General features: G+C 67.5%; 3 protein-coding genes across 7 annotated transcripts; all 3 read left to right on the top strand.

The window, feature by feature from the left end:
* Positions 1-10,606: 10,606 nt before the first annotated feature.
* Positions 10,607-18,118, top strand: CPXM1 (carboxypeptidase X, M14 family member 1). Its single transcript, XM_055702987.1, has 14 exons — positions 10,607-10,949; positions 11,708-11,818; positions 12,535-12,644; positions 13,136-13,275; positions 13,351-13,435; positions 14,581-14,731; positions 14,886-14,974; positions 15,055-15,178; positions 15,390-15,586; positions 15,707-15,886; positions 16,019-16,316; positions 16,387-16,526; positions 17,005-17,107; positions 17,449-18,118. Exons 1-14 carry the CDS (start codon positions 10,631-10,633, stop codon positions 17,709-17,711), a joined length of 2,310 nt encoding a protein of 769 aa, XP_055558962.1. The 5' UTR covers positions 10,607-10,630; the 3' UTR covers positions 17,712-18,118.
* Positions 18,119-18,290: 172 nt separating this feature from the next.
* Positions 18,291-20,173, top strand: LOC102052929 (probable N-acetyltransferase camello). 4 transcript variants are annotated; one of them, XM_055703119.1, is made up of 2 exons: positions 18,291-18,422; positions 19,038-20,173. In XM_055703119.1, exon 2 carries the CDS (start codon positions 19,046-19,048, stop codon positions 19,709-19,711), a length of 666 nt encoding a protein of 221 aa, XP_055559094.1. In that variant the 5' UTR covers positions 18,291-18,422; positions 19,038-19,045; the 3' UTR covers positions 19,712-20,173. The 4 variants fall into 4 exon arrangements, with proteins under 4 accessions (XP_055559094.1, XP_055559104.1, XP_055559116.1 ...); XM_055703129.1 differs by lacking the exon at positions 18,291-18,422 and adding an exon at positions 18,441-18,514; XM_055703141.1 differs by lacking the exon at positions 18,291-18,422 and adding an exon at positions 18,476-18,505.
* Positions 20,174-20,731: 558 nt separating this feature from the next.
* Positions 20,732-23,554, top strand: LOC102052756 (probable N-acetyltransferase CML5). Of its 2 annotated transcripts, XR_008731081.1 has the most exons (3): positions 20,732-21,106; positions 22,020-22,794; positions 22,836-23,554. XR_008731081.1 is itself a non-coding variant. In XM_055703112.1 (2 exons), exon 2 carries the CDS (start codon positions 22,033-22,035, stop codon positions 22,717-22,719), a length of 687 nt encoding a protein of 228 aa, XP_055559087.1. In that variant the 5' UTR covers positions 20,732-21,106; positions 22,020-22,032; the 3' UTR covers positions 22,720-23,554. The 2 variants fall into 2 exon arrangements, 1 of the variants encoding a protein (XP_055559087.1); XM_055703112.1 differs by having other exon boundaries at positions 22,020-23,554.
* The last annotated feature ends 281 nt before the right edge of the window (positions 23,555-23,835 follow it).

Raw genomic sequence — 23,835 nt, 5'->3', positions numbered from 1 at the left:
CCCCAGCCCCAAGTGCTGAGACCATCTGCCTTACAACCATAAATATTTCTGGCCCCTGACACAGGCACCAGCTCCCCCCAGCTCCCTCAGCCAGGGGGTCCTTCCTGCAGGGATGGGAGGTCCCACATGAGGATGCAGGACCCAGCCACACACCCAGAAGGGTGAGCCCCACAGCCCCCCCAGAGCCCCCGGCCCCCCACAAGGCTCTCCTCCAGCTCTGGGGGACTGTCTCTATCAGGGAGTGGCTGGGGAGGGGGCTCCCACTAGATGTGGGCATCCCAAGGACCCTCCTTAGCTCCCCCACCTCCCCATTTGCTGGGAGGTCTCTGCCAGGGTCTGGGACGAAGCTTGGCAGGGAGAGGACCCCCATGTGGGGACCCTGGGGACACCCCCCCAGCCTACCCCACCCGGCATCCCCTGCAGCACCCAGCCCCTCCGGCTGCGGGTGCCGGCTCCCGCCCCCAGACACCCCCCACCCCCACCCCCCCCTGCAGCAGCGCAGCCACGATGTTTAGATTAGAGGATAATGTGCTGGAAATAATTGCCTTAATCAAGAAAGGTTAATGAGGCTGCCTCCTCGTACAGCGGTGGCAGGCACCAGCGCAGCCCCAGGGCAAGCGGCAGTGTTCGGTGAGCCGTGGCCACTGAGCCACGTCGGGCAGGAGGCTGGTGACACTGAGTATGGCACGCTCCGGGCACCCAGCACATGTTTGGGGTCACCCTGTCCCTGTGACCTCCGTGGCGACGTGCCACTTTCCCATGAGATGCATGCTGCCACCAAGGCCAGCCCGGGTCTGGTGGCTGTGTGCTGTGCCAGGGGGATCTGCCCTGGAGCCCCTCAGACCCGCGTAGGAGTCCCCAGTCCACATCGCCCTGGGCTGGCCATGACCTGCTGGGGACCGAGGGGGCTGCAGCTGCAGCCACCCCCCATGCCGCGGTGCAGCTGGTGCGGAACTGGCAGTTGATGGCAAGCGAGCGCTTGACACCTCCCCAGGCTGCGCCGCAGCACAGGGCGAGGGCTGCGACGCAGGGGGGGATGGCCCCCCACAGCCCCTCGCCACAGGGCACCGGGGCTACCTCCTGCCAGCCCCCCAGGACCCACCACCACTGCCAGCCAGGGGCTCGGCTGAGCAGGGCCACCCTGCTGCCATGGGGGTCTGTACCCACTGGGACCACCTGGGCCTGTCCCCAAGTCCTCGGGGACCTTGTGCCACAGGGACTTTGCCCGGGCTTCTCCCTGGCTGCGGGAGTCCAGGGACACAGGGGCCAGGCCCTGGGAGGGGGGCAGGAGCCGGGGAACGAGTGCACCCGCAGCCCACTCCGCATTTTGCAGGGAAGAGGGACACCTGCAGGCTGCAGGCCCCAGTGCTGCAACGGTGCCCCACACACTCGCATGCTGCGACGGGGCCCTGCACGTTTGCAACAGTGCTCTGCACGCTTGCATGCTGCCCTGCATGCTCGCACGCTGCACACTCACAGTAGTGTCCTGCTGCAGCAGCACCCTGCAACAGTGCACCACATGCAGGGCATCGGATGCTCACAAAAGCACCTTGCACTCTTGTATGCCGCAACTGTGCCCTTCACGCACACACTGCTACAGAGCACTGGTGCTCACAATGGTGCTGTGCACACTCGTATGCTGCAACAGTCCTCTGCACGCTTCACATGCTGCAACGGTGCCCTGCTTGCACACCCCACTCATGCTCACAATCATGCTCTGCACACACGCAGCTTACAGGCTCATGTTTGTGCCCAGCCCACGCGCCCCTCTCACATGCTTGCAACCGTGTGCTGTGTTCACATCTTTGCACCAGTGCCCTGCACGTGCATGCTGCTTATTTGCAAGTGCCCTGCACACACACTCTGCTTGCGCAAGCACACAAGCTTGCGCCAGTGCCCTGCGTTTGCACCCCACCTGTGTGAGCACTGTGCTTGCATCAGTGCCCAACATGCACATCCCACTCACACAAGTGTTGCGCTTGCACCCATGCCCTGCACACACGTTCCATTTGCACAAGCAATGCGCTCACAACAGGACCCTGCACATGCATCCTGCTTGCACCATGCAACATCGCACACAGCTCCCTGCTCATGAGTCACGCATGGGACAGGGTGCTCAGCAGCGCCTCGCGGGGAGAGCACCCATGGCTGTGTGTGCATATGCATACATGTGCGTGCAGGTGTGCGTGTGTGTGCATGGCTCCGTGCCTGGCACACGCAGCCCGCTCATTGCGGCAGGCTGAGGAGGGGAGACCAGAGCTGGGGGGGGGGGCGGGGCGCTCAGCGGGCACTGGGCACCCCCGGCTGCAGGGGCACACGCTGCCGCAGGGAGGAGCTGGAGCTGAAAACCCCACGGGGACACGTCCCTGTCCCTACCCTTGTCCCCGTGTCCCTCCCTGTCCCCTCCCAGCCGGGCCCCGGGCCGGTCTCGGCTGCACCGGACCACAAGAGGGCTGTCGCGGCCCGCGGATGGGGCCTGCACCCCTGCCCCTGCACCCCAACACCAATCCCTGCCTGCACCCCTGCCCTTGCACCCCAACACCAATCCCTGCCTGCACCCCTGCCCCTGCACCCCAACACGAATCCCTGCCTGCACCCCTGCCCCTGCACCCCAACACCAATCCCTGCATGCACCCCAGCCCCTGCACCCCAACACCAATCCCTGCATGCACCCCAGCCCCTGCACCCCAACATTTACCCTACCCTGCACCCTTGCCTGCACCCCAGCCCATGCACGGGCCCCTTGCTCCCCAGCCCACACGGCTTCATGTCCCTGAAGCCCAGAGGTTCAGCTGGCTCCCTGGAGGGGCCATGGCCAGAGGGATCTAGGGATCTTCACGCTGAGGGCAACGGTAGCAGGGGACCACAACCGGCACAGCCTGGGAGCACCCACCCTGTGCAGCTGCCTCGCTGTGGCTCTCCCACCCTGGAGCACCCCATGCCTCTTCCCTGGAGCACCCTGCTTCCCTTCCAGCCGCTGGCCCACAGCCCTGGAGGGCTCCAGCACCTGGCAGCTTTTGCAGCACCATATTTAAGAGCCATGCTGACATTTCCAGCTTTTGGGACGCGTCAGGAGCTCTCAGCCGCTCCTCGTGGCTCATTAACAGCCAGACGAGCTGCAGCAGTAATTGCTTTAATTTATTTGCTTACGGCTGGGGCAGAGGGGAGAGGCATGTGGCACTCGCAGCCTTTATGGGGACCATATGGAAACCATTTATCACTACTTGCTGCAGCGGGGCAGGCAGGGGAAGGAAAGACTTGTATTAACTCACTTGCAGCGTTAAACTTTTCTAAGCAAGCCCCTGCCACAAGCAGCACAGCTGGTAAAGTGGCCTGTGGGCCAGAGTGGCTGATGCCCATGGGCCAGAGAGTGGCCGATGCCTGGGGTGGCCACAGGGCACCATGGAGCAGAGGAGGGGCTGGGGCAAGTGTCGGGGCTGCAGGGCCCAGCCCATGCACCAGCCCAGCCCTTGCATGGACCCCATGGACCATCCCATGCTCCCCCCCTGCACAGCCCTTGTGCATCATCCCATGCCAATCCCTTGCATGACTTTGTGCACCATCCTGCACCCATCCCTTGCACAACTCTTGTGTACTGTCCTGTGCCAATCCCATTTTTTTGGGGAACAAGCAAACCAAGGGGGAAGACAGCAAATACCCCCCAGGTCACAGCCCCCCAGCAACCTTGCCAGGCCCCCAAGGCTCCTACCTAGGCACTGGCCACAGCAGTCCCCTGTCACCCCTCCCCAGCTCTATTACAGCCTGGGCTCTAAATGATTCAAGGGACAGAGGAATCGAGCGCTGTGCACGCCTCTCACGCAAGGAAAGGAGCCACGTGCTGAAAAGCTGCACCCAGGATAAATTAATTTGCTCCAATTAGCGAGGGATGTCAGGCTGCAGCATTCTTTTGTTCAGAAGTGAACGGTGACAAGGTGGGGAGGGGGCTGCACTGCAAGGTGACCCCCATGGAGTCCCTGGGCCCTGGAGAGTGGGGTGCACAGGCCACATGGGGCACATGGTCTGCAGGGGTTGCACAGGCTGCATGGTGTATGCGGGCTGTGTGAGCTGCACAGGGTGCGCAGGACGTGGGGTGCACTGGGAGTACAGGGGTGTGTGGGGTGCATAGGGAGTGAAGTGCGGCGTAGCAAGGCTGGGGAGCACCCATCCTGCACCCTCCCAGGCACAGCCTCATCTCCCACCCTCGGAGCGGTGCAGAGGGGAGCATGGAGCAACAGAGTTGCCGTGGCCTCCTGAAAGGCATCCATCTGTGCCGGAGCTGAGCCTGACCAGCTCCAGCGCTGGCCCTGGGGCTCACCAGGGGCGCAGGACAGGCTGACAGCTCCATGCAGGGGGTGACCCCTGTGGCATGGGGGCTCACCACCACCAAGGGCTCTGGCAGCCTCTGCAGGGACCTGCTGGCTGCAGGGCAGAAAGGGCACCCACCGCTGCCCCCCGGGACCCCAGCCCAGTTTGGGCACCCTCCACAGAGGCACAAGGAGGCAGAAGAGGTGGGGGCTGTATTGAGGGGGCATCTCAGCAACCAGGCATGAGGGCCCAGCTGGGCAGCGGCACCAGCAGGTGTGTGACACCGAGGGAGGACAGGAGAGAAGACCATGGTGAGGAAGGCAACTGGGGTGGCAGCAGGTGGGTGAGGAAGATGCTGGCAAGGGGGAGCACAGCTTTCCTGAGGAGAAGCAGAGCTGGCAGCATGTGGTCCGGCAGCACAAAGAGGGGCAGGAGCAGGATGGAGAGGAAGAGGAAGGTGGAGTGGAGCGGAGCAGGAGGTCACCAAATGCTGCTGTGAGGCCGAAGAAAAGGAACCTGTGGAGCAGCTAGAGGAAGCTTTGGAGGGCAGCATGCATGGTGCCGGCACCGGCTCACTCTTGGCTCTCTCCCACACACTTGCTGTGCCTGGGAGAAGCAGAGACAGGGCTTGACCCCCAGCCTGCCAAGGCAGCAGCAGGGCCAGTGCTGCGGGGTCACAGCCCGTTTGGGATGGTCCCTGTGCTCATGTCCCCAGGGGTGGCCAGGGCTGCCCCCAGCCAGCCCTTACACAAACCGGCCATCACCAAGGTGTCCCCTTGCAGACACCATGCTCAGCCAGTCCCGAGGGTCTGCCAGCACCCGCTGGGAACAGAGCATCCAGGGACCGGGGGGGACGACAGTGCCAGTGTCCTGGGATATGGAGACAGCGCTGGAGCACTGCCAGGGACACAGGGACAGCGCCAGTGCCCTGCTGGGGACCTGCAACAGGGAGCTTCTGGTTCCCACCTGATTCCTCAAAAGGGAGCTGAGGGGAACCAAAGGTGCAGCCCCCCCCCCCCCCTCCTGGGGCACTGCAGCAGGTGGCTCCCCTGGGACCACCACAAGGGCCAGGCTCCTTGTCCTGAGTGGCTGGAGCATCGTTGGCAGGTGGCACGCGCCTGCCTGCTCAAGGCCACCCTTTGGTGCCTTCATGGCCCCAAATCCCTGGGGATGGCACAGGGCCACCCACTGCTCCCTCAGGGTGGGGAGCACCAATGCCCAGGAGGCATGAAGATGGGCTGGGGATGTGGAGACAGAGCACGGACCCAGCACAGGCACCAGCAGGCTGGGGCATCTCCATCCCTGGAGATGTGGGGCTCCTGGACATGCGCACCCATGGGACACACACCCCAGCAGACACAAACACCCAGCCATGGGACACGCCACCAGGGGACATGCAGCTGGCACACAGGGACACCAGGGACATGCACACCCCTCATGCAATCATGCCAGCTTCATTGATGGAGCCAGGGCTGGCGCAGAGGCAGTGGTGGCCAGGGGTCTCAGGGACACTGGCTCCAAAAACGTCCAGCGCTGGGGCCAGCACATCGGGCTGCCCCAGGGCTGGGGTCCTGGATGGACGTGGGTGGGAGGTGGTGGGCAGTGGACTGCAGGATGCTGCCTCTGTACACACATAGCCCTGGGAGCTGAGCCTGGCCACAGGGCCTGCACAAGACACCCCCCCAACCCCATGGCCTGGGTTCAGCACGGCCCCCCGTGGGGCTAGCTCCCCTCTTTCACTGCTGGGCAGGGTGCCTGTTTTGGGCAGGGGGTGCTGCTGGGAGTACACAGGGCTGGGGGGGGAACCAACCCCCTGCCCTTGGTGCCACGCTGCAGGGCGAGGGGCTGGTGCCGTGGGCAGGAGAGAAGGAAGGGCTGCCGGGAGGAGCAGGGGGGCACGGAGGGGCACCTGCACCCACCCAGCCACCCACAGCCAGCAAAGGCACAGTGCTGGCAAGGGCAGGGCTCCTTACTGGCAGCACGAACAAGATCCGGGGCCATCCTCATCTTCTGATGGGCTCCTCGAAGAGGAAGATGAGGGGCAGGTGGAAGAAGAAGGGGTGTGCCTGCCGGAGGCAGCAGGCCAGGACAACAGAGCCCACCGCCTCTGGGAGCCTCCAGTTCTTGCCGTGCAGCTCCGTCATCCCTGCACAGTTCTGGGGGCTGCACCTGTCTTGCAGACACCAAGCCATGGAGCATTGCCCATGCTGCTGCTGGGGATGCTCCTGAGGGTGGCCGGCACCCAAGACCCACCCAGCACCCCAGCCCCTGCTCAGGCTGATATACACACACAGAGCTCTGCTCCCCCTGGGGTCCCGGGACCGATCTTGAGGCCAGCAGCATCCCCCTAGCCTGGCACAGCTGGGTCCTGGCTGGGACAGTGGCAAGGGCAATGTCACAAGCGGGGTTTCTGCGGTTATGCTGTCCCCAGGGAGAGGACAGCCCAGGAGCCTGGCCTCCTTGGGGCCAGGGGACCATGGCAGGTCCTGGGGCTGGACCCTCTTGCCCCCACGCCAAGGCTCTGTGGAGCAGCAGAGGGCAGAGGGCTCTGGCCCTGGGTGCAGGGCAGCAGTGGCTGGGTACAGCCCCGAGCAGCTGGGGAAACCCTTGCAAAGCACCTCGGAGCCTTGCGCCTCCCCAGACCACAGTGACACCCCCCAGACACTGCCTCCATCCCTGCCAGCGCAGGGGGACGCAGGACAGCCCTGTCCCATGTTGCCTGCTGCAGAGCCCGTGTCCCCCCCACTGTGGGACGGGATGATCACAGGACAGGGACAAGGAGAGACAGGGCCAGGCTGACCTGGGGACCCCTTGCCCAACCCTGGGACCCCTCATGTGGTGCACCCAACCACTTAGCCACTCGCCCAGGCACTGCTGGGTGGATGTGGCACTGCTGGGCGGTTTGGGCACAAGTCCTGTGGCCAGCCCGGCGGCTGCCAAAGCGTTTGCCTTGGCTGGCAGCCACAACCTCAGCTGCAGCCTGCGGTCCCCACACTGGGGCGGCTCGGGGCAGTGAGCCAGGCAGGCGGCAGCACTGGCACCAGGTACAGGGCACCAGCATCCCCACAGGCAGGGCGCTGTGGGACCCAGCATGGGAACGCAGGGCTCAGCCATCCCACCCCAAGGGAGAACCCCCTTTTTGGGACGCCCAGCACTAAGGGTCCCGAGGGGCATTCTCCACATCTATGGAGAGCAGCATACTTTCCCAGGAGCACCAGCACCGGCGGTGCCACCTGCTCCAATTCTGAGTTGGTGGCTTTGGCCCCACTGCTGCTGCCCTGGCTCTGGCTGCAGAGTGCCAGGGGGCCATGGCAGCCATCTGGTGGCATCTCTGACGGGACAGGCTACGGTGCCTTTAAGGCATCTCCCGCAGCAGGAGTTGGCAGCAACCATCGGTGCGGACGCGCCTGGCTTGACTCCGAGCCAAGCTGCATGGGGAAATTCATAACATCCCTGGAAGTGCTGAGTGGGGCTGAATTGGAGCGCTGGAGCCTGCCAAGTTGTATGCCTTGGCCCCAGGGAGCCGGGAGCAAGACCAGCCCAGCTGGCCTCTCCTGCCCCAGAGCCGGGCTCTGCGCCCAGCACCCCAGCCTGGAGGGTATGGAGAGGTGCCAGGTCTTCAGTAAACCTAGAAAGCCCCATCACGCGGGGGCTGAGTCACGCCAGTGAGGGCGGCCTCCCCCTCTGGGCCCTTTCCAGAGCCCTCAGCAGGATGCGGGAGATGCCTCAGCTCATAACAAAACCCTTCCCAGCATCCAGCCCCCCGAGACAGCCATGAAACAAAGCATCACCCTGCGCGCCAGACGCCTGGGCCTCACGCCAGTGCCAGCCCGCTTGGTTCCAGCCATCCCCCGCTCTCCACCAGTGATGGGGAAGGAGCATCCCCAGGCTCTCCAGACCCTGTCCCGCAGGAGCATCCCTGGGTGATAGAGGGCCAGAGGACCCCATCCCACTGCCCCCTCAACCAAGCACAGCCCCACTTGGCACTGGTCTCACCCGGGACGAGCGCTCAGCTCTGCTGCAGCCAGGTGGCCACAGCCTGCTGCATGGCCCCAAGTCCTGACTGCCTGCATGGGCCCTGGGTGCAGGGATCCTTGATCCTGGGCTGGCCACAAGTGCCGCAGGCTGCAGCGGGCGCTGGGGCAGCCCCACAGGGATGTGGCAGGGGGCACAGGGATGGGGACAAGGACAGGCATGGGCATGGGACCAGCACCCCAAGCCACCAGCTCTGCTCCCCTGCCTGCTCCAGCTAGGCATGAGCTGGGTGAACACAGAGTTGCCACCAAAGGGTGCTGGTGGCCTGAGCCCAGCCCACTGCCTCTCACCCCCTTGGCCCAGCCCTGTGGCTGGAGACTGTAGAAAATCCCAGTAAAAGCAAAGTCAGGCTGGGAAAGTCCTATTGGGGTGGAAAATGAGCTCATGGAAGGCTGGCAGCAGTGCCAGCAGCAGCGTTGTGACTTTTTGGAGGATCCCACTCAGGGTGGGGGGAGAGGCAGGACCCAGAGACCTTCCCCCTCGGTTGCGTGGCTCCTGGGTACCTGGACCAGGACCCCCACCTCCCATCCCCGACACGCCACCGGGCTGCCAGCTCCTGCCCACACCTCCATCCTTGGGGTGCCTCACTCCTTCCCTGCAGCGGCTGCTCAAGCAGAGTGGAGCCTGGCACTGCCTGCACGGATGGGCAGCACGGGGAGCAGGCCCAGCACTGCCGGACAGCAGGGCCAGCAGCTCCGGCACCGTCACACTCAACCCTCACCACCGGCTCCAGCCGGAGCTGTTGGGGGCAGCACGCAGTGAGGTGACCCGGGTCAGGACAGGGCCCGTTCACACCCACCGAGGTGCTGGCACAGCGCTGCGGCAGTGCCCGTGCCCGGTGCCCTGAGGTCCCACCGGGCATGCCCGGGGCTCTGGGCACCGCGGGCACCACCTTCCCGGGGCTCCTTGCCGGGCAGAGCAGCAGGCACGGCATCCCGCTGCCTGGCGGAGCCGGAGCTGGATCCTGCTGCTCCGTGCCAGCTCTGCATCGGGACTTGGCCGCGAGGCCGGCGCAGGCTCCGCTCCGCGCAGGCGGCTCCCGGGGCCTCCCGGGCCCCCGGGCTCGGCCGGTGGCACTGACGCCGCGGTGGGGATGGCGAAGCCCCCGCAGCCCTCCCGGCCCTGGCTGGGAGGGAAAGGGCGGAGCTCTCCGGCTGTCACCGGCCGTACTTGGCCGGGAAGCACCGGGGGTCCCCTGGCAGGGGGGAGCCGGGAGCCAGGGCAGCTGGCACCGGGCCCACGGGGCATCCAGCGCACTCCCCGGCACGGGGTGCAGCCGCGGCCGCCCCAGGGTGGGCTGGGGGGAGCGGGAGCGGCTGGGGGGTCATGCCAAGCAGCTGGTCCCCGCTGGGCGGGTTTTGCTCCCAGAACCCCAGCTGCTCCGCCGCGCCGGGAGCGGCCCCGCAGAGGCGCGGGCAGCACCGGGCAGGGCGGCAGTGCCGGGGGCGGTGGGCACCCCCAGCCCCGCGCCCAGCTGCCCCACAGCCGCCCGGCCGCAGCCCGGTGCCATGGCACATCGCTGCGCGTGTGGAGCAAGGGGCCGTGGGCTTCCCGTGGGAGTGGGGCCAGTGAGCGGCTGCAACCTGGCAGGATCCGTCCCCTGGGGCCTCGTCCTGCCAGAGCCCAGCAGACCCCTCCCCTGCACAGCGATGCCGAGGACTGCCGGCAGGATCGGGCCCGCGGTGCTGTGCAGCTGCTCCCTTTCAGCCCCGAGAGCAGGGACGGATGCCGACCGAGCCGAGAGAGCGGGGACACCACAGGGTGCTGGGGACAGTGGGGACATGGGACCGGGACAGTGGGGACACCGCAGGGTGCTGGGGACAGTGGGGGCATGGTGCCAGGACACTGGGGACACCGCAGGGTGCTGGGGGCAGTGGGGACATGGGGCCGGGACAGCGGGGGCACCGCAGGGTGCTGGGGGCAGCGGGGACACGGTGGGGACACCGTGCCAGGACCGCGGAGTGCGCAGGCTGCTCCCGGTGTCCCCTGATTTTGGAGCAGCTGGTCACACGGAGGGGGACAGTTTTACCCGACACCTCCGCAGACCCCCGGGCAGCCCGGTGGGACCCCTGCCCTGGCCCCCTGCCCGGCGCGGCCCGGCGGAGCGGTGCAGGCAAGCAGTGCGGGCAGGGGAGCGGGTGCGGGCAGTGGCCCTGCCCCGGCTGGGGGGCAGCGGGGGCTGGCGGAGGGGCGGGGGCGGGCCGGGCCGGGGGCGGGCAGGCAGGGCCGGGCAGGCAGCTCGGGGCCTCTCCGCTCCGCTCCGCTCCGCTCCGCTCCGCTCCGCTCCGCCATGCCGGGGCTGCCCCTCGCTCTGCTGCTGCTGCTGTTGGCCCCCCCGGCGCCCCCCGCCCGGGCGGCGCCCCCCCGCAGCACCCCCCGCCCCCGCGGGATGACGGCTACCCCCGCCGAGCCCGGCCGCCCCGGCGCCCCGGGGATGGGCACGGGCACCGCGGCGGCCCCCCCCGAAGGCACCGCGACGGCCCCCCCGAGAGGCACGGCATCGGCCCCCTCGAAGGGCGCGGCGGGGGGGTGGCCGGGCAGCGCAGCCCCCGCTAGCCCTGCCCCCCCCGAGCGCGGCAGCCCGAAGGAGATGGGGCCCGGGGCCACAGGTAGGGGCGGGGGGGGGGGGGGGGGGAGAGGGGGGGGCAAGCGGGGCGGGGAGGGAGTGTGTGAGTGTGTGCAAGTGTGAGTGCACCCGTGTGAGTGTGTGTATGAGTGTGTGAGCACAGGCGTGTGCACAGCTCCATGTGCAGGGGTATTTGTGCACAAGTGTGTGTGTGCACGGCTGTGAGCACAGGATTAGGTGTGCATGGCTGTGTGCAGAAGAGTGTGTGTGCAGGGCTGTGCATGCAGGGATGTGGGTGCATGGCTGTGCAGAGCAGTGTGTGTGCACAAGTGTGTGTGGGAAGGGGAGTGGCTTAAAGTGTGTGTACACGAGTGTTTGGCTGTGTGTGTGCGTGCAGGTATGGACATGCGTGTGGTTTGCGTTTGCATCTGTGCCTGAGCATGTGTGATTGTGTGCTCTGTGTGTGTGTCTGCATGTGTGTGGTTTCTGTGTGCACATGAATTGCATTTGAGTGTGTGTGCAGCATGTGTATGCATGCATGGGTGTGTGCGCCTGCTGTGCGTGTGCTGGGGGCTGAGCACACCTCTGGGGCTGCGCTGCAGCCTGTGTGGGGTGAGGGGGTGCCCCAGGGTGTCCCAGTGGGTGCTGGGGACGGTGTGGGAGTGTGTGTGTGGGTGCACGTGTGTACGGGGGTGATGGGGTGCAAGTATGTTTGGGTGCCTGAGGGCTGGCTCCTGCCCTGGATCCTGTGTGGGTGGCCCCAGACCCCACCACCCTGGGGGTCCCTGTGCCTGTCTCCAGCCCCAGCACCCAGGAAGAAGCTGGTGCGGGTCAAAGTTGTGAAGAAGAAAGTGGTGAAGAAGAAGAAGCCAAAGGCTCCGGCCAAGGATGCAGCTGCCCTGCAGGAGCCCCGTACGTATGCTCAGTGCCAGGGGCCAGGGGCCTGTGGGGCTGCATGTACACCTCTGTGTTGTGCACACACCCCCAGCCGGCAGCTGGGCTCTAGGTGCTGGGGTGTGCACCCACACGCCTCGGCACCAGCACCCACACCTGTGGGGAACAGCCCCAGCCCTCTCCCTGCGCTCAGGGTGGGGGGCGCAGCCACCACCCTGGCCGGGCACGTGCCGTCACACACAGATGGCCCCCGTGCTGTCACACACGCACAACTGGCAATGCTCTGCATGTGACGGCACAGAAACACCCCCTGCAAACTGTGTGCACATGGACACACTTGTGTGTGCGGGCAGCCCCGCATCATGCAGTGAGGGTGGGGGATGCTGGCAGGGCTCCCCCTGACCTCTGCCCTCCTGCTGTGTGACGGAGAGCGGGGTTTGCGTGACACAGAGCCGTGTTTGTCGTGGCTGGGGGGGCCCAGCCGCATTCCTGTGCTGGGGGCTGGAGCTGAGGGTCTTACCCATGCATGGGCATCTGGGAGCGGGGCCGGCGTGGGTGGCGGGCAGGAGCCGGCACAGACAGGGCTGCTGTGCCTTGCTGGGCTGACACATGTCCTGCAGCGCAGCGCAGCACTGCCAGCCATCACCCCATGGCCCGTGGAGAGGGGCACGAGGTGGGGACAGCCATGCATGGGAGTGTCTGAGTGAGCCCAGCCCCCTCTGCTCTGCCCCTAGAGTGTCCCCCCCTGGGGCTGGAGTCCTTGCGGGTGCTGGATTCCCAGCTGCGAGCCTCCAGCGACAAGCGCTATGGCCTGGGTGCCCACCGCGGGCGCCTCAACATCCAGGTAGGACAGGCAGCATGTGCATGGTGTGTGCGTGATGCTTGCATGGTATATGGCATGTGCATGGCATGTATGTCCTCTGTGTGTGGTGTGCACAGTGTGCACAGTGTGTGCATGGCATGTGTGCACTGGCATGTGCATGGGGTGTGTGATGTCTGCGTGGCATGTGGCACGTGCATGGCATGTGCATGGCAAATGCAGTGTATGTATGGTGTGTGCATGGCATGTGAATGGCACATGTGCAGCAGGGGGTCTCCAGCATGGACCCCCCCCATCCCACCATGGCTGGTAGGAGCCAGGGCTGCCAGCAGCACTGGGTCCCCCTCCCATGTTGGACAGGGGGGCTCCACCATGGCCCCTTGAAGCCGTGCACCCAGATCACCATGCCGGTGCCATGCTATGGGGGCACAGCGGGGTGGGGGGCACACAGGTGGTGGGGACATGTGGTGGGCAGGGCGCTGCATCTCCTGCCCCTGACCCTCCCCAACACACAGTCAGGGCTCTACGATGGGGACTTCTACGACGGTGGCTGGTGTGCAGGGCAGGAGGACACGAAGCAGTGGCTGGAGGTGGATGCCCGCCGGCTCACCAACTTCACCGGGGTCATCACGCAGGGGCTCAACTCCATCTGGACGTAAGGCACAGGGCAGGGCCAGCCCCGGGTGCTGGGTGGGGGGCCAGGACCCCACTGACCCACTCCCCTGTGCAGGTACGACTGGGTGACGTCCTACAAAGTCCAGGTCAGCAATGACACGTACACATGGCATCCGTGCCGCAACGGCACCGAGGAGGCGGTAGGTGCTCCCAGGGAGCATCCCTGGGCAGGGGTGGTGGGAGTGGGGGACACCCTAGCACCCCCAGCCCACCCAGCTTCCCAAGCAGAGCAAGGGCACGTGGGGGTTAACTGTGCTGGCTGGCGCCAGGCTGTGACCGAGCTCTGTTGCCTTTGGCCTCCCCACCCGCCAGCATCCTCCAGCACTTCCCTGGGCACCGGGCACAAAGGCTGCTTGTCCCCAGCTGCTGACCCAGTCACCTGCCAGGCCCCCCTGGTGCACACATGTGAGCACGGCGAGGGTGTGCATGGGTGTGCGTGGCACAGCCAGCTATGCCCGAAGGTGAACACAGCAGCCTGGTGCATGGGTGTGTGTGTGCGAGCACTGCACATGCAGTGTCACGCATGTGTGCAAGGACAGAGCAAGTTTTGGGGCTCCCGGTGCCAGGGATGAGTTTGAGGTCCCTGTGCCAGGGATGTGCCATGGTGGGGTTTGGGGGTCCTTGTGCCAAGGCTGTGCCACGGTGGTGTTTGGGGGTCCCTGTGCCAGGGCTGTGCTGGGGTGGGTTTGGAGGTTCTTGTGCCAGGGCTCTGCCACAGTCATGTTTGGGGGTCCCTGTGCCAAGGCTGTGCTGCAGTCAGGTTTGGGGGTCCCTGTGCCAAGGCTGTGCTGCAGTGGGGTTTGGAGGTCCCTGTGCCAGGTCTGTGCCACGGTGGTGTTTGGGGGTGCCTGTGCCAGGGCTGTGCCACAATCAGATTTGAGGGTCCCTGTGCCAGGACTGTGACATGGTAGGGTTTGGATGGCCCTGTGCCAGGGCTGTGCCAGTCAGATTTGGGGGTCCCTGTGCTCGTTCCTGGGGACCATGCTGGGGACCTTCCCCTGTGGGTGCTGGGGGTGGCGGGTTTGGGGGGCAGAGCAGCACGGACGTGCCAGTGTCAGGACTCTGGTTCCTCGGTGGTGCTGGGCTGCCCCCCCCCTCTGCAGCCTAATGTCTGCTCCTCATTAGGGGCTGGAGGGGGGCCAGGGGAGGCCTGGGCCGGCTGGGCTGTGGTGCCTGTAACCCTTTGGACCCTGGCAGGCAGCTCCCCTCCATCCCTGTGGCCCCCAGCCAGGTCCCCCCCCCTGGCACAGTGACTCAGAGGGGCTTCGTCCTCTTGCCCCTGCAGGTGTTCCCCGGGAACAAGGACCCCGAGACACCGGTGCTCAACCTGCTGCCCTCGCCAGTGGTGGCACGGTACCTGCGCATCAACCCCCAGACGTGGTTCGCCAACGGCACCATCTGCCTGCGGGCAGAGGTGCTGGGCTGCCCCCTGCCAGGTGGGTGCCCACTGCCCCTCGCCCCCACCTGCCACTGCCCCGGATGGGCATGCTGCCGGGGCTGTCCCCAGGGTTGGAGTCTGGGCTGTTGCCGCATCCTGGCATCTCTGACTGTCCCCTCTTGTCCCCTCCATGCCTGCCTGGCTCCCCACAGACCCAAACAACATCTACGCCTGGCAAAGCCAGCCCCTGCCCAGCAGCAAGCTGGATTTCCGCCATCACAACTACAAGGAGATGAGAAAGGTGGGTCAGGGCAGGAGCAGGGGGTCTCCGCACCCCCGGGTGTCCCTACACCCTGACCCAGGGTGCTGTGCCTTCCCCAGCTGATGAAGCGGGTGAACGATGAGTGTCCCGACATCACCCGCATCTACAGCATCGGGAAGAGCTACCTGGGCCTCAAGATGTATGTGATGGAGATCTCGGACAACCCCGGGCAGCACGAAGTGGGTGGGTGCCCTGTGGCTCCAGGACAGGGACAGGGGGTGACAGCTGGGGTGGCTGGGGACACCCACGCTGGCGTGGGATGGGCATGGGTTGACTGGGGATGCCCAGGCTGGTGCAGGATGGGGACGGGGTGGCTGGGAATGCCCAGGCTGGCATGGGGCATAGAGGACCGAGTGGCCAGGGCCCCACATCCACCACATGCTGTGCCTGGCAGGCGAGCCAGAGTTCCGCTACGTGGCGGGGATGCATGGCAATGAGGTGCTGGGCCGGGAGCTGCTGCTCAACCTGATGGAGTACCTGTGCCGGGAGTTTCGGCTGGGCAACCCCCGCGTGGTGCAGCTGGTCACCGAGACCCGCATCCACCTCCTGCCCTCCATGAACCCCGACGGCTACGAGACTGCCTACAAGTTGGTAGGGTCAGGCTGCCGGGCCCCAGGGTGCTAAGCACCGACGTGCTGTGAAGCTGTCCCGGCACTGGTCCCCGGTGACCCCGTCCCCTCACCGGTCCCTGGTGACCTCGTCCCCTGGCAGGGCTCGGAGCTGTCAGGCTGGGCCATGGGCCGCTGGACCTACGAGGGCATCGACCTCAACCACAACTTTGCTGACCTCAACACGGTGCTGTGGGATGCTGAGGACAATGACCTGGTGCCCCATGAGTTCCCCAACCACTACATCCCCATCCCCGAGTACTACACCTTCGCCAATGCCACGGTGAGCTTGGCCCGTGGGCACCCCAACATCTGCCTGTGGAGTCTCAGTCACGTGCCCTAAGGAGGGAGAGATGGGAGCCGTCCCCCCTTTCTGGGACCTGCCACAGCCCCCTTTGACGCGAGATCCCCCCAGGTGGCCCCCGAGACGCGGGCGGTGATCGACTGGATGCAGCGGTACCCCTTCGTGCTGAGCGCCAACCTGCACGGGGGAGAGCTGGTGGTCACCTACCCCTTCGACATGACCCGCACCTACTGGAAGGCGCAGGAGCTGACACCCACTGCCGATGATGGGGTCTTCCGCTGGCTGGCCACTGTCTACGCCACCTCCAACCTGGCCATGGCCAGTGAGGAGCGACGCCTCTGCCACTACGATGACTTCACCCGCTTCGGCAACATCATCAACGGGGCCAACTGGCACACAGTGCCTGGCAGTGAGTGGGTGGCTGCAATTGGGGGGCGGGGGTCTGTGGACCCCCCTGACGCCCCCTGCATCCTGCACAGGCATGAATGACTTCAGCTACCTGCACACCAACTGCTTCGAGATCACGGTGGAGCTCTCCTGCGACAAATTCCCGCACGCTTCTGAGCTGCCGGCCGAGTGGGAGAACAACCGGGAGTCCCTGCTGCTCTACATGGAGCAGGTGAGGGACAGGGAGTCCCGGGGGGAGCCATGCTGTGGGTTCCCGCGGGGGACACGGATGTCAGAGTGTTGGCAGGGGCTGAGCAGGTGGCAGCCAGGTTGGGGTCCCCAAACAGGCCCGAGGTTCCATCTATTGCCCTGCAGGCATGGAGCATCGACTCGCTGTGTGAGGCAGGTGTGCCTCCATGTCTGGGCAGGCACGTGCTCTGCATGGCGCAGGTGTGCGCCCCACATGTGTGCAGCCTGCGGGGTGCCCATGCTGGCACGTGCCGCATGTGGCAGAGGGGCGCATGTGGGAGTGTGTGTTGTGCCACCTGTAGCACACCTGTGCCATGGCACCATGCGCTGCGCCAGGCTCTGGGCACGAACAACGCCGAGGGTGGCATGTGGGTGTGAACGTGGGTGTGCATGCGTGTGAGCATGCGTGTGCCACCTGCACGCCTGCTCCGCCAACGCACGCTCTGGCCCGCTGCTCCCAGGTGCACCGTGGGATTAAGGGGGTGGTTCGGGACAGGGACACGGAGCAGGGCATTGCCAACGCCGTCATCTCTGTGGATGGCATCAACCATGATGTTCGGACAGGTACGGTGGGATGGGGTGGAGTGGGCTAGGGATGGGATTGGGGATGGAAATTGGATCAGGGTGGGGATGGGAATGGGGTGGGGATGGGATTGGGGATGGGACTGGGGTTGGGAACGGGATGGGGTTGGGAATGGGATGGGGGATTGGGATAGGAATGGGAATGGGATGAGGTTGGGAATAGGGGTGGGGAGGAGCGTGGGACTGAGGGTAGAGATGGGACGGGGACAGGAACAGGACTGGGGATGCGAATGGGATGGGGCTGGGGACAGGCGGGAGGCTGGGGCTAGGTGCGTGGCACCGCCGATGCCCCAGGGGGCACCGGCCCCCCGCGCCCCCCGCAGCCTTCGACGGGGACTACTGGCGGCTGTTGAACCCGGGCGAGTACGAGGTGACGGCGCGGGCCGAGGGCTACGAGGCGGCCACCCAGCCGTGCCGCGTCTCCTACGAGAACGTGCCCACCCCCTGCAGCTTCCGCCTGGCCCGGCTGCGGCCGCGGCGGCTGCAGGGGCGCCCGGCGGGGGGGGCCCGGCCGCCCCCCGACCTGCTGCTGCGGCTGCGCCGCCAGCGCCTGCGCCGCCTTCGCGCCCACCGCCGCGCACCCTGAGCGGGGGTGTCCCGGGCCGCGGGTTCGGCCGGGGGGCTCGGCGGGGGGCGCGGGGAGCCGGGGCGGGAGCGGGTGCTCCCGACATCGCCGCTGTGCGGGTGCCCCCAGTAAAGCTGCCTGTGCTGCCGCCGCGCCTGCTGCCGGGCTCTGTCGGGGGGCGGCCGGGCGGCGGGGGAGTGGTCCTGCCCCACAGATCGGCCCGGGGGGCGTCGGGTCCTGCCCCGCGGATCGGGGCGTGGGGCGCGTGGGGCGTCGGGTCCTGCCCGACAAATCGGCCCGAGGGGGCGGGGGGTCGGATCCAGCCCCACTGATCGGCCCGGGGGGACAGTGGGGTCGGTGGGGCCGGTCCTGCCCCCCGGCCCAGCCCGGGCCCTTAGCAAGCCCCGCCCCCTCGTAGTCCCGCCCCGTCGTAGCCCAGCCCCCTCATTCTCCGCCTTTGCCCTGAAGGTTAATGGCGGCCCCGCTGACGGAAGCCCCGCCCCCCCGCGCGCTCGTCCCGTACTCCGCAGGCTCCCTTCCACCTGACAGATGCCCCGCCCTGCGTCGTCACCGTGTCCCCTCGGCGGGTTGGCCCCCGCCGCTTCTCGCTGGGCGCCCATTGGCTGCTGGCGCCGGGGGGGCGTGTCCACGGGAGGCGCGGGGGCCAATGGGCCGCGAGCCCCGTCGGTGTCAGGCGGGCGCTGCCGCGGCGCGGTGCGGGCGGAGGGCGCGGTGAGTGGGGGCGGGGCAGGGGGACCGGGGTTGCTGGGGCGGGCCGGCTGTGCTGGGACCGGACGGGGGTGCTGGGACCAGGGGTGCTGAGAGTATGGGGACACGGGCGGGGGTCCGGAAGGTGCTGGGACCGGGGGGGCACGGAGGGTGCTGGGGGGGGAGTCTGTGGGTTGCTGAGACCGGGGGGTGCTGGGGGGGGGTCGGGGGTGCTGGAGCCGGGGGACACTGTGGGGGGCTGGGGCTGGGGGGTGCTTCAGGCATGGGGTCACGGAGGGGGGAGGCCCTAGGGTGCTAGGACCTGGGGGGTTGTATGGGCTGGGGTGTGGCCAGGGGTTCTGGGAGTAGGGAGACACCGAAGGCGGTGCAGGGGGTGCCAGGAGGGTCGCGAAGGGGGGCTGAGGGGGCCCACAGTGTGTGAGGGGGGTACTCTGTGGGGAGGTGGCGGGGAAGGGTCCCTGGAGGTGGGGGAGAGGGCAGGCCAGGCCAGTGGGGTGCAAGGGGGTGTCGGTGGGCTGGGGGCAGCCACTGCCCTGTCCTGGGCTCGGTGGGACCCTGGGCCAGCCCCGTCGATGGGGGTCGCTTTCGAGGCCTGAGCCCCCCTCCTTCCCGTGCCAGCACCCACCATGGTGGAATTCCGGATCCGGCTGTACCGCGAGGATGACTACGAGGCAGTGCGCGAGGTCTTCGCCACTGGCATGAGCGAGTACGTGCCAGCACTGTGCCTGCACGTGCTGCGGCAGCCCTGGGTACTGCTGGTGCTGGGCTGCACCTTCTGCCTGCTGCTGGCCAGTGCCCGCTCGCTGCTGCTGCCTGTGCTGGCCCTCACCCTGCTGCTGGCCCTGGCCCGGCACCTCCTGGGCTATGCCTGGAGCACCTACATCGACCGCTGCCTTGGGGACGACCTGCAGGACATCGCGGCCACCTACGCCGAGAACGCCGGTGCCCAGTTCTGGGTGGCGGAGGCGGACGAGAGGGTGGTGGGTACGGTGGGCTTGCGGCCAGCCGACGGCACTGACGGGGAGGTGGTGCTAAAGAGGATGTCGGTGAGGAAGGACTACCGTGGCCTGGGCATTGCCACGGCACTGGGCCGCACTGCACTGGCCTTCGCGCGGCAGCGCGGCTGCCGGGCCGTGGTGCTCAACACGCTGATGCTGCAGCACGAGGCTCGAGCCCTCTATGAGCGCCTGGGCTTCCGCCAGCAGCGCCACTACGTCCTGCCCACCATCTACGGCCGCTTGGCCAACTGCACCATCACCACCTACCGCTACGACCTGTCCGGCACGCCCTGAGCCCCACCGCGGCACTGGCACCAGCACAGCCAGGCGGACCCCCGAGGGGAGCTGTGCCCAGAGCCCTGCCACGCCAGCTGTGGTGCGGGACGCTGCTCTTGACCTGGCCTGTTGGCCATGGCGTTGCAGCGGGGTGCCGGGACCCCCACGGCTCATGCCCTGCTGTGGAGCTGCTCCAGCGCTGCTTCTCAGGGAGCATGCGGTGTGCTGGCACAGGGGGTAGAGACCCTTGTGCCACGCGCGGTGGGGGAGCGGCAGGGTGGCGGAGGTGCCGCACTGCTCACTACCAAGCCCTGCCTGGGGGGGTTTGCTGTGGTGATGCCATGCCTGGCCCCCATGCCTCTGTGTCCCCTGGGGGCCCATGGCTGCCTGAGGGGGACCCCCAGTTGCACCCCCCTCAGCAGTGCCCGCGGGTTGGGTGCTGTACCCATGTGGGTGGAGAAATAAAGGACCCACCGCAGTGCTGGGCTGGGTTGTTCTTCCCGTGCTGGGGTCGTGGTACCAGTGGGATGATGGGGGGGTCCCTGGCACCACAGGGACCTCCACAGCATCCCCACGGGAAGGGGCTGGTGTGGGGCTGGGGGTCTGGCACCGATCTGGAGCCATGGGGCATTGCTGTAAGCCCATGGGACAACCCTTACACATCTCTCCCAGACTCCCAGTACCAGTGTCAGTGGCCAGCCAGTCCCCGGGAGGAGGACACGTGCCCTGGGTGGAGCCCATCCCCCAGGGTCCCCTGAGCCCCCACCTTTACCTCTGATGGCCTTTGCTCGGGGGACAAAAGGTGCCTTGGCTATGAGCCGAGCCTGGCACCGGTGGCGCTTGGCTCTGGGCAAAGGCCCGGTGGGGCTGGGCTGGCCGGTACCCCCCTGGGAGGAGCTCGGGGTGGAAGGGGCTGTCAAAGGTGTTACGTGTCCCTTCATCCCCCCCCCCCCGCCGGCGGCGGAAGGGGCCCGGTGCCAAAGCATCCTCTCTCTTCGGGCGGCTCCGGGGGGCGGGCGGCGGGCAGAGGCGCCGCCGAGGCCCCCCCCGCACGGCAGCGGCCCCCCCGCGTTCCGCCAGGCCGAGCCGCCCGGGGCCGGGTTACGGCGGCAGCCCGGGAGCGGGGGGGCAGCGCCGCCGTCGGCGCCTGCGCTGCCCGGCCCCTCAGCCCCGGGAAGGGCGAGCCAGGGGTGCCGCTCGGTGCCGCCGCCGGAGCGCCCCCCGCTTGGCCGGACCCCCGGTGGGCGGAGCGGGCCGGCAGCTTTCGGCGCCGCGGTGGGAGCCGGGGGACGGGCCCGCGCCGGGAAGCAGAGACGCCCCCTGGCAGAGGGGCTGCCGGCGCCCCGGGGGCGGGCCGGGGACTACCCGTTTGCCCGGAGGACCGCGGCCCCGGTCTGAGGAGCGGCGGAGCCGGTAGCTACTGGCGCGGGGAGCTGGGGGTTTGCGGGGGAGGCGGGGGGACCCGGCGGGTGGGGGGGCTGAGGCCGCGCGCTCCCCCGTAGCCCTCCGTAACGAGGCCGGTGCGGACCCCGCGGGGGTTTCGGCAGCTCAGGGTCCCCCCCAGGAGCCGCCCCCGCGTGGGGTCCCCGTCCCTGCGAGTGGGGGCACAAGCCCGCGGCGCGTCCCGAGCAGCCCCCGGGTGGGGCTGTGCCCGGCGCCCCCCGGGCCCCTGCCGTGGCAGCACGGGCAGAGGACAGGCAGCCGCCCGGCCCGTGCCCAGCGCCGGGGGTGCCGGGGTCCCGGGGCTGCTCTGGTGGCGGGGGGGGACAGGCACCCCCACGTCCTCCGGGGTCTCCCTTTGCCGCCCCCAGGCCCTGCTCCCGGGTGTCCTGGCCCGACCCCGCTCCCCGCAGCCTGGGGCGGGTGGGATGAATTGCTGGGACCCCGTGGAGAGGGAGGCAGGACCACCAGCCTGCTCGCCCCCCACCTTCATAGGGACCCCCACTGTGGGGCCAGCCCCGGTCCTGCTGCTGCTCCTGGGGGAGACAGGGAAAACCGGGATGAGACAGGTGATGCTGGGAGGGATCCGTGGGGTCCCCAAGCAGGGAGAGAGGTGTGGGAGGAGGAGCGGGGCAGGGACCCCACTGGGGCTGAGGGCTGCCACAGGCAAAGCTGGCAGTGGTGGTTTCACAGGTGATGATGGTGGGGAGCGACGCCAGGCGCAGGCTGGTGCCTGGCCGATGGGTGCAAACGCAGCCACATGGCACTGGGATGGCAGTTCCTGCTCATTTGCCAGCTGTGCCATACCGGTGATGGGGTCCGGGGGTCCTCTGGGGGTTTGTGTCCGAGGTGGGCACTGCCCTGACGCCCCTGTGCTGTGCCGCAGGTGCCAGTAGCCCATGGCGTCCTACCGCATCCGTCAGTACCGGGAACAGGACTACGACGCCGTGCGGACCCTCTTTGCCCGTGGCATCTTGGAGCACGCCTCGGCTGGCTACCGCCACGTCCTGCGCTCAGCACGGGCTCAGCTGGGGCTGCTGGTCCTCTTCGCGGCAGTGCGGACAGTCGTGGGCTACTGGGTGCTAGGGCTGGGGGCCGTGGCCTTGGCGCTGGTGGCCATCTGGCTCCTGGTCCGCTCCTTCAGTACGTCCTATGTGCGCCAGGCACTGAGCACCGACCTCTGTGACATCCCCACCAGCTACCTGCGGGCACCCGACTCCTGCTTCTGGGTGGCTGAGGCTGGGGGGGCCGTGGTGGGCATGGTGGCCGTGGCACCACCGCAGGATCCGGCTGAGAGAGGGGCCGCCCTGGAGCTGAAGCGAATGTCAGTCAGCAGGGACTACCGGGGCCAGGGCATCTCCAAAGCGCTCTGCGGGGAGGTGCTGCGCTTCGCCCGGGCACGGGGGTATGGGGCGGTGGTCCTCTCCACCTCCATGGTGCAGGTGGCAGCCCAGCGGCTCTACGAGGGCCAGGGCTTCAGGAAGGTGGGCGCCTTCAGCCCCTCGCTGCTCGGCACTCTCCTCTGCTTCCAGATCTTCCAGTACCGCTGTGACCTGCCCGGCCGTGCTGCAGCCTCGCCACACTAGGCACTGCCACGGCACCCAGGCCCCAGCACATGAGGCACTGCCGTGGCACCCCTGACCCCAGCCCTGGCACATGAGGCACTGCCGTGGCACTCCTGACCCCAGCCTTGGCACATGAGGCACCACTGCAGTACACTGACCTCAACCCTGGCGCATAAGGCACTGCCATGACACCCCTGACACTGTCCTCAGCACACAAGGTACCACTGCAGCATCCCCAGCCCCAGAACGTGAGGCACAGCCACGGCACTCCTGACCCCAGCCCTGGCACATAGGGCACTGCCATGGTACCCCTGATGCTGGCCTCGGCATGCCAGGCGCCACTGCAGCATCCCTGGCCCCGGAATGTGAGGCACATCCACGGCACCCCTGACCCTGACACGAGGCACCACCATGGCACTCCTGATCCCAACCCTGGCACGTGAGGCGCTGCTGTGGCACCCCTGACCCCAGCCTGGCACGTGAGGCACCACTGTGGTACCTCTGACCCCAGCCCTGGCACATAAAGCACCGCCATGGTACCCTTGACGCTGGCCTTGGCATGTGAGGTACCAGTGCAGCATCCCCCGCCCCGGAATGTGAGGCACAGCCATGGCACCCCTGGCCCCAGCCCTGGCACATGAGGCACCACCATGGCACACTGATGCCAGCCACCACTGCAGCATCCCTGGCCTCAGCACACCAGGCCCCACCATGGCACACCGACCCCAGCGTGGGAGGCGCTGCCGTGGCACACCGACCTTGGCACGTGAGGCACTGCCATGGCACCTGTGTAGGGCCGGCTGCTGGGGCCTTTCCTAGTTCTCTAGCGGTGACAAATAAAGGGACACCTGTGGGAGCACTGCGTGGGGTGTGCGCGCGTACACACGTGTGCGGGTGTGCAAGCCGGCGTGTTCCCCATGTGTGTGGGTGTGTGTACGCATGTATGCAGGCGTGCAAGCTGGTGTGTTCCCTGTGCGTGTGGCCGCAGGCAGGGCCGTGCTGTGCATGTGCCTGCAACTGTGCATGTGCCTGCGTGGCTGCATGCGTGTGCGCCTGTGTGCCCGTGCGTGGCAGTGTGCCACTGCGTGTGCCAGCACGCGCCTGCCAGCCCCCTTCCCCGCTGCCTCCATGCCTGCC

The sequence above is a fragment of the Falco cherrug genome, chromosome 1, assembly GCF_023634085.1.
Source record: "Falco cherrug isolate bFalChe1 chromosome 1, bFalChe1.pri, whole genome shotgun sequence".
NCBI lineage: Eukaryota > Metazoa > Chordata > Aves > Falconiformes > Falconidae > Falco > Falco cherrug.
The sequence above is the reverse complement of the archived record's forward strand: the minus strand, read 5'-3'. Positions and strand labels throughout refer to the sequence as shown.

What these genes read in the sequence shown, in the direction of transcription:
- CPXM1 (XM_055702987.1), top strand. Translation starts at nt 10,631, where the DNA reads ATGCCGGGGCTGCCCCTCGCTCTGCTGCTGCTGCTGTTGGCCCCCCCG. An exon ending in CCCCGGGCAGCACGAAGTGG is followed by an intron (nt 15,179 to 15,389) that starts GTGGGTGCCCTG and finishes TGTGCCTGGCAG; the next exon opens with GCGAGCCAGAGTTCCGCTAC. An exon ending in TGCTGCTCTACATGGAGCAG is followed by an intron (nt 16,527 to 17,004) that starts GTGAGGGACAGG and finishes CGCTGCTCCCAG; the next exon opens with GTGCACCGTGGGATTAAGGG.
- LOC102052929 (XM_055703119.1), top strand. Translation starts at nt 19,046, where the DNA reads ATGGTGGAATTCCGGATCCGGCTGTACCGCGAGGATGACTACGAGGCA.
- LOC102052756 (XM_055703112.1), top strand. Translation starts at nt 22,033, where the DNA reads ATGGCGTCCTACCGCATCCGTCAGTACCGGGAACAGGACTACGACGCC.